Source organism: Ammospiza caudacuta, chromosome 3 (genome assembly GCF_027887145.1).
Source record: "Ammospiza caudacuta isolate bAmmCau1 chromosome 3, bAmmCau1.pri, whole genome shotgun sequence".
NCBI classification, from domain to species: Eukaryota; Metazoa; Chordata; class Aves; order Passeriformes; family Passerellidae; genus Ammospiza; species Ammospiza caudacuta.
The window spans coordinates 66777480-66794431 of NC_080595.1; the positions used below are offsets into that span (position 1 = coordinate 66777480).

General features: G+C 40.4%; 1 protein-coding gene across 1 annotated transcript; it reads right to left on the reverse strand.

Moving 5' to 3' along the window:
- Positions 1 to 2582: 2582 nt before the first annotated feature.
- On the reverse strand, positions 2583 to 14978 carry SMPDL3A (sphingomyelin phosphodiesterase acid like 3A). Its single transcript, XM_058802086.1, has 8 exons — positions 14772 to 14978; positions 13122 to 13335; positions 11891 to 12035; positions 8984 to 9080; positions 7560 to 7738; positions 6233 to 6413; positions 4262 to 4386; positions 2583 to 3096 (listed from the first exon to the last, which is right to left on the reverse strand). The coding sequence occupies exons 1-8, from the start codon at positions 14860 to 14862 to the stop codon at positions 2785 to 2787; spliced, it is 1344 nt and encodes a 447-aa protein (XP_058658069.1). The 5' UTR covers positions 14863 to 14978; the 3' UTR covers positions 2583 to 2784.
- Between the last annotated feature and the right edge of the window lie 1974 nt (positions 14979 to 16952).

Here is a 16952-nt window from a genome sequence, read left to right on the forward strand (position 1 = left end):
TTTGAAAACTAGTTACCTTCAAAAGCTAGAATTTAAATCCTCGAATATTTCAGAAATCCTGGTTCATATGCCTCTAGCTCAACTGCAGATAAATTAAAACCTTTTTACTCCACTAGGTGGTGTAATTTGTCTTTCTGTCAAATGCAACCTTACAAATATTCACCCTAATTCTTCATTTCAAGATGAGGCCACAAAAATATCACCTGAAAAGTGAAGTGGGAATCTGGTCTACAAGGGTCAGCTACTTCATCAGGTCATGCTTCTTTGACGTTTTCCATGATTCCTTAGAAAAGCTTCTGTCAGCATAGGATAACTTTCTTGCAGAACATTCCTAGATCCATGAAGGAATAAAGTAAGAACCCAAACCAAGAACGTCTCCCTCTATTTCCCCTTACACCCGGGCATGTTGCCTAGGTATCTAAGCTATTCCTGTGATTTATGTCATGTATTTTCAACTGCAACATCTCTGGAAGCTCTCTCCTTGACTTACCTCCCAGTTACAAGATGATGCAGTCAAACATATAGCTGCATCTTTCTCGTCCATTTATGCTTGCACTTCCATGGCTATAGTTACATACAGAAAAAGCAGAGAATGCCAGCCTGCATAACAGGATGTATCTTAGGGGATATAGCCTGGCTAAATGTAACCCTGGTAGCTATAACCCTCTGTCTGAAACAAAAAAAGACCTTGGCTGGTGCTATTCAACTCTGGGCTTCAATTGGAGTCCACATTAAAAAAAAAAAAAGGTATGCCTGGACCATAGCTTGCTATTTAGACATTGGAGGCATTCATTTGTTTTTCATGCTCATTGAACAACATCTACTGACACACAAACAAAACAAAAACCACAAAAAACCACCAAAAACCCCAACTAATCTATGCAGTATGATCCCATGAGCAGAATACCCCTCTTCCTAGAATTCTGTAGCAGCTAAATCACCACATGGTCCAGCTCTCCCTAAAGTTTAGCAATAAATAAGCCTGTAATGGAAGATTTTTTACAGTGTTTCCAGGATGTCTTGTAGGTATTAAGCTTAAATGGAAGCTACAGAACTCACAGAAACAAACCAGCATGGTTTCAAGCTCAAGACTGAACTGAACAAAACCCATCTGGCAAATTGGAAGAAGCTCAGCTGTCCTACCAGTTCCAATTGCCTTATGCTATCCACCCACAACTCTGCTTGCTTCCCTTGGAAAATGGGTACTGGTAACAGGCATTTTTTAAATAAACACACCCATGAGAATCACAACCAAGGGACACGTACAACACACAGGGAATCATGAGCTTTCAGAACAGAAACTTTATGGCACTTCCTCACAGTCTGTACACTCACAGTCCGTACAGTGCCTACGTTAATTTAGATTATTTACATATCCATTTGAGGCCAGGCAGAGTTGATAGCTCTAAAGAGTTATGTTCACCATATCTTATCCAAGCACTGAATTTAAAATACAGGACTGCCTGCTGTGCACTGGAGGACTTGTTTCTGAATGCAAATTTAACAAACCAATCATCTCCTCTGTGGATGATTGATGCATGAGAAACCTGAGGTATCCAGGTCTACAGTTGTGCATGCTACAGACTGCAAAACTATCTGAAAATTTTCTGCTGCATATTTTAAGCTTGAGTAGAAACAAACCCAGGAAGTTCCTCAACAGCTGCAGTAAACCCATCAATTGGATTTGTTTTGTAGCCACTTCTACAGCTCCCCTTACTCAGGGATAATATAGAGCAGGTTCTGTACTGTATTTTGTTGACCAAAGTTTCCAAAAGTATAGCTCTTCATGTGGCAGAAAAATGGGTAAAGGTCCTTCTTGGTTATACACACACCAAATAAAGGGCCATCTTAATAGCATCATCTCGTGCACATATTTAGCCATAAGAAGAGGAAGAAGCAATCTCTGCAATTGTAAATTTGAACATGTGATAATCTTCACATTAAGTGAAAGATTAAAGATTCTCTTTGAAAAAAAAGAAACCTAAGAAACAGCATAAGTAAATGTTTACCCGTGCCACACAGAGAATGTATATGCTAAGTCGAATTACTGATGTTGATCAATTTAAACCTGATATACGGTCTGCTGCAAAATCTCATACCAGGACACTTTTTGGTATGAGACACAATGGTATATACATAGTCAATAGTAAGAAAAAAGCCCTCTGTGCTGGGCAAATATATTCTGAAAAATTAGATTAAGCATTTACAGGATTGAGGTTTACGTTCCATTAAGTCACTTTTATGCCATCATTAGAAAATGCCCCTAAGAAGTGAGTTTGAGGGATTAACAAGGAAAACTTGGCACAGAGAGATTTATAATACTGGCTTTGAATCATCAACATAACTGCACTCAAGTCTCAGCAAATGCAGGTTTTGCCGACTTCAGTTTGCAAATGGTTGAAACCTGCCCCCATAAAAATCCCATGCCTGGAATGGCATTGCCTATGTTTACACACCCTGAGAAATAAAACTTGGATTTACAAAGGCTTGAGTGAGGAACTTCTATTCCCACACACTGGGATGCCTGTTAGAGAAGGTACAGTACAGGACACTTGAGACAACAGCAAAGTATCTGGCCACTATTGCAAAGCAAATAAACTTTTATTTAGATTATAAAGGAAAACATATTTGCCAGAAGAAAGATCTAGAGAGTTTTACTGCACCCCTGAAATGTAGAGAAGTCCCACAGGCTCCCTGTCAGCATGTCAGTGCTTGAGCGAAAGAACAAGCAGGTTCTTTAAATCACAGGCTAAAGCCACTATCTGCATTAACTGCACAGAGATTTCATCTCCACACTGCCTCCCGATTGATGCAGTCTGTGTATGAGTAGGAATCTAAATACTGGATTGCACATATTTGGCAGGTCTTGCACCCCTCTTCGCAGAGAATAGTTTTGTCATAACTCACAATATAGTTACTGTAATACTGCTCAAACAGTGTGCTGTGTGGCATAGACAACTGCTTGGCCATTTCATGTAGGCTTTCTGGCTTCAAGTCTTTGATGCCATAAGTTTTAGTCAGGATGTATTCTAATTTCCAGTTTGATTCATTTTTCTTGTTGGCGTCTCTGAGGTCCAAGTAAAACTGCCAAAGATCCTACAGTTAAAAAAAAAAAAAAAGAAAAAAGAATGAAAGAAAACATAGGCACTGCTGTATTGCTTTCTTCCCTGCTTCATTAAGTCTCTGGAGTGATATATTGATTAGGAAGCTGTCACTCCTCATTATTCACATGTGAATAGAAGGTCACGTCCCACCCCAAGAGCTGGGCTTTCACCCAAAGCTGGTACTCGCAGAGCGGTAATGGCGGGGGGATGGGGAGGAGAAGAAAAAGGAGCCACAAAGGCAGCAGTGGCAGTGTTGGAGGTCTTTCCTGTCCAAACTCCACAACATTCGTGTCTGCCTTAGGAGTGAAGCAAAAGGGTGAGAGCCAGAAGTTGCTTTTCTGTGGGCACTACTTGAGGGGCAGAATGGACAGAAAAAGAACGGCCCAGAGAGAAGTTAAGGAAAAGGAGGGATGCCGATGCAGGAGTGAAATCTGCACAACAAAGGAGCAGCCTGAATTAGCATGGGTCTCCAGAGAGAAACCCCAGTCCCAATCAAACTGCAGGGTGCATTGTCACTGAACTCGGCAGGGTCAAGACTTTATCCTGAATTACAGAAAGTCTAAACCATTCACAGCCAAGATAATTACACAGGATTCACTTTATCTCCAAAAATCACAGGAAACTACAAAGTAGAAGTCTTCTACTTTTTATTTTCCTTCTAAATATATCTAACATTTCCTGTAAAAACTCTTTATAGGAAGTTTTGTGATTGCAAAAGACATCATATGGTTAAAAGTGCTTTCTTCACCAGCTCTTTTACACCCTTTAGAAACATTTCATGGGCTGCATCCCAAAACTCAGGCTATCACCAGCTAACAACATTAGTATGTAAGCATGCCCAGGATTTAGGTGAATCTCTTTCACTCTTGCAGAGCTCCCTGCAAATAGTTTTAGGATTTTGGCCAGAAAAATTATGTCTTTGATCCTACATCATAAGACTATTTGATACAGACCAGAGAGTACTGGGTAGTTCTGCAGGCACAGAAAGACCAACCAAGTTATCTTTCATGTTTCCTTTCCTTTGCCCAGGAAGAAAAACTAAGAGTAGGCACCAAAATCCCATCACCAGCAGCCATAATACTACAAAGGCTGACATCTTGCTGTAATTTTTACTGACACTATAATGTCTTAAACAATGCTTTAAAATCTTTCCTTACCAGCAAGCTATAGTCAAAAAGATCATACTGATACAATCTGACACCAGGGTTATTGGACTCTGTTTGCAGTACACTCTTCACTGGTGTTACAGCAGGTGCCACAAACAAGGAATTGACTGGCTTTTCTGCAGAAAAAGGGAAATTGAGGAGATAGTTTCTTTTCAAACTTTTCTTTTTCAAACAAATGTTTTTGTAGAGTACCAACACAGCAAAAACAAGACTGACAGGCTTAAAGACATTAGAATTTATCTGCATCACTGTGAACTGCCATACTTCCAATGGATAGACTAAACCTTGTGTGGAATATCATGGTACCCACTCCAGTGTGTACCACTGTTTACACTAGAGGCTTCCCAGCCAATTCAAATGCCTGTGCAAATTTGCAAAATGGTCTTGCCTATATGTGAAGTCTCTGTATTTTGTATATTTCTACTAAAGAAATATATGAAAACTTTAGTTGCTGTTTCTATACAGTATTTTACATGTTGCTTTATGTATTTAGGATGTTATCAGAAACACCAGGGTCTGTTTCATCACCTGACCCTTAGGAGCCCAGCACCTATTGTGTGAACACCAACCTTTACAGCAACTGAAACATGAGGATGTGAGTTTTATTGGGATAGAATGTGCAGGTGAGTACACTGGGAAGTTCTCTGTGGAACAAAAAGGAAGCCCTAACTATTCCCATCTCTGACAGCATCACAGTAGTGAAATCACAAGGTCAGCCTTCACATATAGGCAGAAGTTTTGAAAGTTTGGAAATCAGTAGATTCTTCTGGAGAAAATACAGATGAATTCTATGTCAGTACACTGGTTTTGGCTGCAATATTGCATTTATCTTGAATTCTCTAGAATTTTGTCAAGAGGAAAATGTCCTGAATAGAAGATAGTCTAAAACTGTACAGACAAACACAATGTGTATTTGATTGCTATTTAAATTTTGTCAAAAGATGCAAAATTACTAAAATAATTGGGAAGTGGTTACTTGCACATGCAAACTTTAATGTCAAATACTAAGATCAGTCTGTTCCCAGTGAAATTTGCAGTAGAGATGATGATTTCATGAACAAATGGGACAGTGTAAAAAAACACAGGTATAAGACTGCATGGAGCATCATTTGAAAGAAAAAAATAATGAAGGCAGTTCTTTCACTGGGCTGGATTATTTTTTACTAGAGATTAACACCATGTAAAAAAGTAAAAATTTGGAATAGTATTACTTAGCATTTTGGACATTGCTCATATGAGTTCATACAAATCATGGATGAAGAGCCACTTAACAATTGGGTATTTTACATAAATCAAAGCAATGAACCTCTTACTGTTCTATTGGGAAGAAAAAACTTCTTCTTTAGAGATGCTGAGTGCTCCATATGGCCATGCCCATGCTTAGAACTAAGGGATTTCAAAGCAATAAACAAAAATTTCAACGTGGGTGATTTTCTTGAAGGGAAATTAGCTGATCTAAGAGATGCAACAGGCAGAGACTTTCTTTCCCCTACCTCCTGCTTACCCTTATCTTAATTAACTTTGAAGCAGCAGGGAACTCAGCAGAGAGGCACAGTAATGATCCAGGAAATACAAGAACATAGAGCATGTCTAGCTGGCCTGAGAACATTCCCTTTGACACATTACACAATAGCAACTGGCTGGTATAATTTGCCCATGTCACTGTGAGAGCAGAGAGGAAAGACTAGAAATTCTTGTCTAGGCATAAGGATTCATTAAAAAAAAATTAGGAAGCTTGGGGAGTCTCTGCTGACACCAACAGAAAAAGACAGTCACCCTTTCAAGGTTCTCTTTGGAAATCGGAGTTTGTGAGACTTGAACTCCTGCAGATAAGTAACAGTATTTCCAAGTTTACTTTTTTCAATTATTTATAAGACAGGCTGACTGCAAAGAGCATGCAAGAAAGTATTGATTTGCTTTTAATCAGGAAGGAAAAGTTCAAAAGTCAACAAGCATCATTACCTTCTTCATCCAGGAGGACCATGATACTATCTCTATGGGTATGTCCAAAAAACTGGCCCGCAATAACACTACTGTATTTGCGAAAAATCTTTACCAGTCTCTCATTGTAATACTCCCTGATAGCTGTAGTATTCCTTGCATATGGCAAGTATCCTACTGGGACATGACCTATTATATACACCTAAGGGATTAAATACAGAAAGCACAATTAGCACCTTCATTTGAAACTTAAAATCGTAGCTGTATCCTAGAAGTGGTTACCAGTTTCATAATAATGCTGCCTTTAAAAATGGCATTCTAAAAGCTGTAAATCATGACAGGTTTTTTTAATATAAAATCCCAACAGGAAAATTGCTTAAGTTCATAATATCAAGATACTATCAAATTTAGTATCTTGCTGGGGAGAAAAAAAATCTATGCATGATTTTAGGCCTAAGGAAAATGTTATCAATTACCTCACATGAAAAAAAAAAGTTACTAGGGCAAGGCTTATAATTTGGCATCTCAAGGGGACACAAGAAACAAATTATGTTTGAGCATTATAGAGTCTGCACCAGGGAGTCAGAGAGTCACCAGAAACATGGATAACTGGTTAAACCCCTCTGTCTGAGTTAGAGACTTAACACCAACTGCACACACCATGCTGCAGGGTTTCCCGAGGAAAGGAAGTCCCTCCGTTCTCCTGATTGTAATATAATATTCTATAATTGCAACACTGTAGCAAAATGTAACCATGTTTCAAATTAAACAGAGTTGCTCAGATGATGATCCAATCTCCACACCAATCAATCAATCAATCAATCAATCCATCAGGAGCCAACAATTTAAACCTTCACTTCAAAACCTGTGTATTAAAGGACAAGTTATTATAACACTCAAATCATAGCAATTACTGCAGCTTGACTAAGTTTTGTTCTGACAAACTCTTTTCTAATTTCTATTTTTGACACCTTAAATTACATTACAATAAAATATGCTAGCTTTTGTCTTAGGTCAAGAGCATGTTTTAAAATAAAAGGCTATGTGTAAAAAAGGTCAGATACTGACTTCTGCAGTATTTTACATGGTAGGAGAGAAAAGGTATTTTACTGTATAATTTGAGAAACTTCATTCAACCAGTTTATTAATTGTTGCAGTAAAATGGGCATATTAAAGGAGGAATGATTAAAAAATAAAATTTTGAAATTCTGACTTTGTAGTATCTTTGGCAGCATTTTTAGTCTTCTAGAAGCATGTTTACACTCTCATTATCTCTACTTCTTCCTTCTTTTTTTTTTTTTTTTCAAAATTGAAACAAATAATGATAGCTTCTGATCCTGATCCCTACCTTTTCCTGCTTTTGTGAAGAGGTTTCAAGTATGTCCTCCAGCCAGGCAAACTGGTTGGCTGGGTCAGTGATATTCACAGTTACCTTGTTAGGGCTGTAATATAAATTTGTGTTCAGACTGATTATCCTGAGTGATTGATGGCTGTTACTGGATTCAAACAGCTGCGTGTAAAAGCCGCCTGTGAAAATAAGACCAACATCATATGACAAATTAAAGGCCTCAAAGCACAACTTTACAATCAAAGCACACCACTGACAAAATACCCAACCTTCCTCTTTCTAACAGAATATCATGCTTATTCAAGCCACAGTCACCTTATCCCACTAGAACATATTAACAATGTTTTCAGCCACATTTTACTAAAAGTTGACACTGAATCATTTATGAATTATTGCCTGTATTATCTTTGTGTTTATTTGACAGTATTTAGATACAATTATTCAACTGACATGGAAAAAGCGCCCTGTAATATTTCTTCCACTTTGACAGATACAGTAGCTGTTAAAGGTCCATACTTCATGAAATACAGCAAACATACAGGCTCCTTCAGGAGGAACTGTTTAAGTTTAGTAGCTTTGCATTTTGAAAGTCATTTAACTTCAGACTGATGATATGATGAAAAGTAAGGATCATATTTTTCAATCCTTGCTCCCAAAATTCTCCATGGCATGCTGAGCTTTTTCAATAGGTATAACTTCATTGTTCATGGACTTCAATAGAGCCATGGCAACAGAAGCATAGCAATATAATTTAACTGCCTCTTTGAGATTTATTATCCTTATCCAAGTTTCTACTTTCACTCTTATCCAGAGTTTGCTCTCATTCAGGACACAAAAACAAAAATGAAACTTCCAAATTCCTAATGTTTGAGTGGATTGGAAATTGCATTGAACCTTTCAGTCCTTTGCAAAAAGGAAAAATTCTAATTAGGATATAATTATTCTGCCAGTTTAGTAAGTTGCATACAAACATTAATAGCATAATCAGCACAGCTATGTGTTATCATACCCTGAATAAAAATGCACCTATTCAGTATGCTCTGAAATACATATACCATTAAAACAGAAACAACATTTTAACAGTTTTTTCCCATCAAAGTAAAGTTTTTGTGTGCATCATATGTCCTCATCTAAAAAGTGTTATGAGGTCTTGAAAGCAGAGATATTTCACATGCATTGGTACAAAGTCAATAACACTAAACATGTTACAAGAAGTGATAAATATTGCAGCAGAAAGTAATAAATGTATTCTGAATATAGGCATTGCCATTCAAAAAGATCAGTAACTTCTTCCAGGAGAAACATTAGAGATAATCCATTGTTCTGACTCAACCTATGAGACTTAGCTAAACAAACAGCACAAATCCACAGAAACATTAATTCTCGAAGCCCTAGCTTCACAATGTATTACTGCCATACTTTACCTCTTCTGAAGGTACTGATTGCTTCATCACTTAGCCAAGGTTTCCAGAAATCTGCTACAGCATTGTAAACTTCACTGGTAGTTACAGGAAGCTGGTCCTGTGAGAGAAGAGAACCTGCCTAAGTCTTAGTATTCAGACACACAGACAAAAAAACCACTAAATAATCCTACCTGACCTCTTACATAACATGTAAGTGTATCCAGTCATCACCAGGAGGAATTCAAGAAAGAAAAAAAACCAATTTCTGAATGTCTAGTATTGCTGATCAGGAACAAATGCCTAAACTTAGAACTGACTGCATGGCGTTGTAAATGCATTATTAAACTAATGCCAGAAATGTGTCAAGCCTTAAGAATACAGTAGAATGGAAAACCATACATTCTGCAAAATTAATAAACATATCAAGTCTAAAAACAAAGTCATTTGGATTAACACAGGTTTCTTTTTCAATAACTTGGGTTTCATAGCAGCTCCCCAAAATGCCACTTCTGCCCTCAGAAACATTCTGGTGTGAAACAGTACATTAGGACTGTAGCACTCTTCAGTCTGAGCCACAGGCTGATGGCACCCGTGCTCTGATCTAACCCTGACAGGAAGATACCAGCCTGTCCTTGCCTTTCTTAAAATATCTGGAGTCTTGGTGCTAGAAGGAAAAACACAGGGGTTGAAAAAATTGCAGTGCATGTTTTCTTAAACATAAAATTTGACCTTTCCAATATCTTTGAAACTAAACCTATGTTATTAGAGGTTTAGGAAGTAAGTCTCTGTCTAGGAGCAGAGCAATCAGACGATGTCTGTTGAGACATTTGTTGATTGCAGTGCCCAGACATGAGTTGTTAGGACACACCTTCGAGCCAGAGCTAACAGTCACTAACAGACAAAAACCTGATTCCAGATAAGAGGCCATGTAATGGATTGAAGGTGCTTTGGCCCAGGAAGTCAGTGCTCTCTGAACTGCTAGAAGCAGTCTCAGGATTTGTCTTAAGCAGGAGCAAGAGTGTGAAATAAGTAAGGCCGAGGTCACAATACATGATCTGAAAGGTATCCCAATGCTTGATCAACCTGAGTAGTATTTTAACATGTTCTGCAAGAAAAATCACTCAGGACTGTTTAGTTGTTAAGCTCAGAACACAAGAGAGCAATTAAACTCTTTGGTTCATGGTAAGTGCACAGATTTTACACTTGCTTTGGAACAGCCTACATACAGTGTGTGGCTTGCTCTATATCACTCCCAGTCTACAGGACAGCTGCCAACCATATCCATATGAAGAAAAGAAATGTCATAAAGAGAAAAAAACAAATATTAAAAAACTGAACAATCTGAAACGACCCCATAGCGGGGATTGTCTGATCCCATGCCTTTTTCAAAGAATAACTGAAAAGCAAGCCAGCTCTGCATATTAGTGAAGCATGCCATTTTGAAGTATCACAGAAACGCTCCTGAGTGGCTTTGTGCAGGGAGAATGAACAACAATCACCAGTTATTCCAATCACCAGCTTGTGTCAATTCTCTATTTGCTGCCCATCTGCCCCTCCTGACCATCTTTTCTTCCTGTCTTTAGCTTTAATTTCACAAACAAAATTCATACTTGTTGAAAAAGTCCCAACATTCTTTGCTTACAAGGCTTTTGTAGGGTTTTTTTCCTCTACCAAAGGAGATTGCTGAATAACAACAATTCTCTGCTAAGACATTTTTAAAACTGAAACAAAGTGAACATGAAACACTTTGTGACACTTCAGTTCAGGTGTTACTTATTGAAATACTTTCCTAGTCATTTCTAGTGAATCAACCTGTCCCCATGTACATGCATATGAAAAGCCAAAGCTTTACCACCACAGTAAGAGCTCCAAGGACTGAAGTCACAGTTTGGTTTGTGCACTCACACTTCTGATATACATCTAGTGGTTACTTTGTCTCTCACGTTTCCTTTACCCTGTCTCTCAGCACCCCTATTAGGAAACCACCAACTCCAGCAATGACACAGGCTGTCACACAATCACCTGCTGTACCAACCTACACCCTGACAGGCCTAATAAATACCACAGAAAGCTGGAATACAAGCCTTGAGGGTGTGAAGGGGTGTTACTAAATTCCCATGAAGAATTTCAAACAAAATACTTCAGCTGACTCGCTTCACATGCCTTCTGATCCCCTCACATCCAATGACAGCATTTGCTTCTGATCCAGTGTGCTGCCAGATCGACCCACAACACACTTTAAAGGACAAATGAAGCAACTGTTTACTTTGGAGTATGCCAAGAACAAAATTCAGCACAGTCAAAGTGAAAAAGCACCATCCTCAGCTGAACATAACTAGTGAATCATCAATGTGATTATATCGGAATGTCCAATGAGGAAAGAAAAGTAGACATATTTTTAATATCAATGGCAAAACTATGGGAACTTTACAAAAATTCTGCCATTACTTTAGCTAAAACACAACACAAAAAGTCTAGTGATGCCAGCTGACAGATTTCCAGTAGGCCTTTGAGTAGGTTTTAAACTTACCACAGGCTCACAGTTCCATTAATGATGTCACTTCTGATAGATGTAAGTTACTGTATACACATGCATGACATACACAGTAAGGAAAAGTATGTGCGTATTAACTATGTTGACACCTGGTGGTTCTAAGCCATGAGGAATGATTAGTGATAAATTTGTGTGATCCCAGGCCATGTACAGATTCTACCTGGCATCAACATTTCCTTAGGTAAGAGCACAGAGTGATGTATAGCTTCTGTTCAAGAGTGGAACTATTTATAATATTAAATGCTAACTGAAGAGGTGTAGAATTTTGTTTCCAGAATAACAGTTGCACATAATTAACTCTTATTTTTCAGATGTGCTTTCCCAGGAGTTAGGAACACACTCAATATGATGAACAAATTTCTAACTTGTTTTACCTGTGGCCAGTAGTCATGATTGCCTAAGGCTGGGAAAACCTGAAGATCTGGAAAGAAATTACGAATTGTAGAACTCAGATTACCAATGATGCTAATGACCAGCTTCGTGGAGAGCTCATTTATGGGAACATGAGGAGGGCTATCTCTGAAAAAGGAAAAGGCTTGATCAATAAAGGTTGTTAACAACACAAGGAAGGCAAAAAAGTCTGCAAGCAGATCTACATTCTAGCATCTAACATTACTATACACCTTAATTAAAATCACAGAATCAAAAGCTCTCTGCAAAGGCTATTGTTTAAAAAACCACGAACAAGTAGACTTGTTCAGACAATGCGTATCTTATGATTCATATTTATCATAATGAAGATTTCTTAGACATTAAAGTCATAATTTTGAGCTACTGTGAAGTTTGCCTTATATATCTTTCATCACCTGCACTTCATTGCTAGTTCCTTTTTTCCTTTTTAACAATATCCTGTTGAAAATTAAGTACAAGAAGGTAAGTGAAATAGATTAATCACTTGCCTTCATATATTTCTTAACACTTTCCCATCAAAAGTAAGTGATCTAACAAACAAACTATTTCTCACACTCAAAAATACTAATCTCTCAGATAAATTATTCATTGATGTATGCCTTAAGAAATTGTGTGATAGCAGAACTGAGAGTTCTGCTATGGCAGAAGGGTAAATCAATTCTATCTATTATGAATACCTAGAAAGTAACAACACACAGTAGTATGCCTTGATAGCATAGTACTATGAAGCTACTCCTTTTCACACTTCTTTGTCTGGTCCCACTGCTGTGGCACACAAAGCCTCACAGGTAACACCTCTGTGAGGCAGTACAATTAATAATACTGTCGACTGGAAGAGGGAAGGTAAATGTTCTTACTCAAGAGAGGCCTGCAGTGAGTCAGTTACTGCCATGACCTTTCCTTTTGCTTTTTCTACTTCCCACCCTCCTTGCACCATTTCTGTTAACTCACACTAATATAGCCATATGCTAAATATCACAGTGAACAGTCCAGCAGTTACCACAGAGATCAAAGTCTGTTCCTGAGGCCTTATATTCTCACTCAGGCTTGCACTTAGTAGCCATTTGGACAACTAAAGGGACAACTAGCATTAATGAGATACTGAACTCAAATCTGTTGGTGCAAATACAAACTTGTGAGGTGCCACACTATCTGGCTATCCAGCTTTAACTACAGAGCGACTTGAACACTTACCCTGTCCAAATCATGAATGAAACCTGCTCTTTTGAATCGTTCATGAATGCAAATGCTGACAAAATAAGTTGATAAGGAGAATCACACAAAAAGTCTCCAAAAGGGCCTGGGTTGGAGGCATTGACTCCTTTGGAAGAAGAACAAACTTTGGTGCGATCAGGGGTAATGTGGTAAGTTGGATCTAAATGCAGGTCAGATACATGCCAGAATTGCCCTGTTTTCAGAAAACAAAGATTACAGGAAATGCATTATTTGCATTTGAACTGGATATACCGGGTAATGCCAAGTTTACTGTAGTTTATCTACTGTGACTCCTATTCAAAGTTAACAAATTGTTGATTAGCCTGCCTGATAAGTGTGGGCAAGTTCTTCCTGAGGAGTCCTTCCAGTAAACCGCTTAGAAAAACTGAAAACAGAAGCAGGGGCATGGCTTTATGCTATTCACCAAAAATGAAATGGAGATTGGAAGGAACTGAAAAATCAGCTCCTTTTCATTAATAGCAATCTGGAAACTGGATAGTAGAGGAGGCAATATAAGGACTTCTCTATTCCATTTGATAAAGAAAGGGAGCTGCTTTTAAATTATTTTTCCAGACCTTCCCTGGCTGGAAGCTACTGTAAAAGATGACAAGAAAGATGTCTCAAAAGAAAGGCAAGAAACAGCATGTATGCAGAGACTAGACTTCTCACCATAGAGCAGCAGCGTGTCAGCCTTTACCTACTCACTACTTTCCAGGCTGACATGCTTTCAGCCACTGTGACACATGACTGTATGGATAAAGGAGCTGAGAAGTATAGGAATATGCTGAATAAGATGAACAAAATCTGTGTTAAGACTATTGACCGTCAAGTTACATGTAAAATAAGATTAATTTCTTTCTGTCAGTTTCAAAGCACTTAGTGAAGGCACACAGGTATCTGGGGCAGTGGTTGTGAAATAGGGACAGATTTAAATTGATTTTTCCCAAGGTCACACACTAACTCTATGGAGTTTTATTTCAGGAATCAAAGACCAGAGGTGATCTTCAAAATCTTTACAATTGTGACGCCTAGCAACAGGAGACAAGACAAACGCCGGGACGCTGCTGCGTGCTTGTTCCAAGGCAAGCGCGTGTAACACGGAATGAGAGTTCTGTGGGAAACCTTTTCGGAGCACTCACCTGCACGCACGCCCTGAGCAGGGATCAGGCCCAAAAGAGCGTGTGTGTTTGCTGCCAGCCCAGCACGGCCCAGCACAGCCCAGCACGGCCCCACAACGCGGTGTTTGCAGTGCGTGCCTCGGGACACCGAGCCAGAGGCAGGGCAGGGCTCACCTCACTTCACCCGCCGGCCTGCCCGGGCAACTAAATATAAACCCCGTGTAACCCCCCGTACCTCAAAAGTGCCCTGTTGACTGATTTAGCAGTCACGTGTGGCCGAAGTCAGCTGGGACAGGGAATGCTACGGCAGCAGGTTCTGTGCGGGGAGCAGTGCCAGGGGGAGGAAAAGGAGCGCAAGCAGGGACCGCGCAGCCCACCCCCCTCCCCGCCGCCGGGCTGGCAGCGGCCCCCGGCCGGGCCTCCCTCGCAGGGCCGCCCCTCACCCGCCTCCCCCGCCCTGCACGGGCGGCCCCGGCCGGGCCCTTCAGCCGCTGACCCGCGGCCGACTCACCCACGGCGGAGCGGGGCCGCTGCGGGCCGGCCGGCGCCGCCTGCAGCGCGGAGCAGAGCAGCGCCAGCCCGAGCGCCAGCCGCAGCTCCATGTCGGCCGTGCGGGAGCGCCAGGCCCGCCGACGGCTCCAGCGGCCGGGAAAGAGGCGAGCCCCGGCCGGCTTGTGCAAGCCCCGGCGCTCCGCGGGGCCGCCGGAAACCACCGCGCCCCGCCCGCACCTCTCGGGGCCAGAAGCCGCCTCAGGCCGCCACCCCGCTGTCGGACGGCGGCTCGGGCCGTCGCCTTGAGCCGGCCGTGCCCGGGGTGACCTTCAGGAGGTGCCACCCCCGGGTCAGCGCCAGGGAGCTCGCAGGAGCCAAGCCTGGCCGCGGGCAGGGCTGCAGTGGGGTCACCGGCTGGTGCGAGGCGGCCTGAAGGAAGGCTGTGCCCGACACCCCACACCGGTCTCAAGCATCTCTTGGAAGGAAGGAAGGTTTCTCATAGCATACATGTAAAAACGGATCCTGATTACTTATAAAAGGCTTTAAAAAACAAAACAAAGCAAAAACCCAAAACCACCCAACTTGATGAAAAATACTATCAAGTACGCCTTTAATACAGCTTAAGGGAACTGATGAGGTATATTGTAAATACAAGTCTCCCCGGCCAAGGTTTTCAGAACTGCTGTTTATTGAAGTCAGAGTAGTTCTGTATAGAGGAAGAGTACTTTGTGTCAGTTTTAGGAGCAGATCACAATAACAATGTCATGAATCCCTGTGGCTACCCTGAAACGTCCCATTGCTCACTGTGCTGTTCCTGTCAGGGCTCTGCAAAGCTGTATCAGCAGCAGCTGGAAGTCCCATTTGTCAGTATATTTCTCTCATCTGCTCTAAGCAATGTAAGTTACTTCACAGGCACCACTTCTCCACTTCTCTTTCCCGTAATTGACACTAATATTGTTTATATTTAGAATAGGGAAAAGTAACTTTTGTTTACGAGAATACTTTTCTTCTTTGTTTAAAAGTGACTGTAATGCAAAATATTTACCATTCAAGATTTGTTTGTAAACCAAGTCTTAAAAATTTGCCTCTACATTCCTTTCCTAGTATTTAAGAAAAAAAAAACTGGGTTTTTAATTCATGACCCCACAAATCATTTGTTGTGCAGATAAAGGGCAGTATTGGGAAAGCAAGTCTGTTTACTCCAATGAGGGAAAAGCAGCTGCTCCCAACTTTCTGAGAAAAGGTGGCTGGTAAGGACAGTCATATGGTACATGCACCCACAGGCAAGCAGGCAGCAGCAGAGGGGAGGCAGTATTAGGTACTGAAGCTGAGGATTAAATAGATTGAAAAAAACAAATGGCAAAAGATGCTGCTTAAAAATAACTTGCTATTACCAGTGAAACAGCCCAAAGCATAGACAGTGGAGCTCCCCCTACCACTGGATCACAGTCTACTTTTCATTTCTCTGATTAAGAAAAGACAGCTCTTAGATTTTAAAAACTATCAATGTTCACCAAAATAAATATATTTATAAAGGTTTATAATGAAGGTCTCTGTCTTCTAGCTGTATAGTGTTCCCCACAAGAGAACACAGACTTGAATATTAATTTCAAACTAGTTTTCGTGAAAAAAAATTAAAGCTAACAACACTGGATTTTAGATTTGTATGGGATAGATGCCAGTTATGTGTGAACTTTCATCAGATGAGTTACCCGTGTTACCCTATCTATCCAGGGAAGCAAGAAGCCTCTTCCCATATCACGTGGCAGATCTGAAGGATGAGGCCTGGGAAGTTGGGCAAGATGCCCCTCCTGCACCTCTGGCTGCAGCCACACAAGCACTCACAGAGCAATGACCAGCTAAATCCACAGCTCAGCTTTGCCTTTGTTTACAAGGCTGTGAGTAGCTCACCTCCATGTGGGTCTCAGAGTCAGTGTGTAGAAAACATTGTTTGGAGAGTCTATCGCCTCCATGGTGCCAAAAATCTGCTTCAATTTTCCTAAGAGTAAGGCAGTTTTTCTCACACTGGCCTTTTAGGGATACATTGTTCAGGCATAAGGTTTTAATTTCTCATTTTAAAAGCACTTTATTTTAAATTGCTCACAGTGCAAATTGTTATCTCTTGTGCATATTAGCTATGAAACAACAGTTTTGAGAGGGAAGTGCAGTAGGTTCGTGTTGTACTGTTTTCCTCCCATTG

Excerpts from the sequence above, each read along its gene's own strand:
- SMPDL3A (XM_058802086.1), bottom strand. The coding sequence starts at position 14,862 with ATGGAGCTGCGGCTGGCGCTCGGGCTGGCGCTGCTCTGCTCCGCGCTG. Across the intron at positions 7,739-8,983 it reads AATCAGTACCTTCAGAAGAG|GCGGCTTTTACACGCAGCTG; the intron begins GTAAAGTATGGC and ends TTATTTTCACAG. Across the intron at positions 6,414-7,559 it reads CTTCACAAAAGCAGGAAAAG|GTGTATATAATAGGTCATGT; the intron begins GTAGGGATCAGG and ends TTAATCCCTTAG.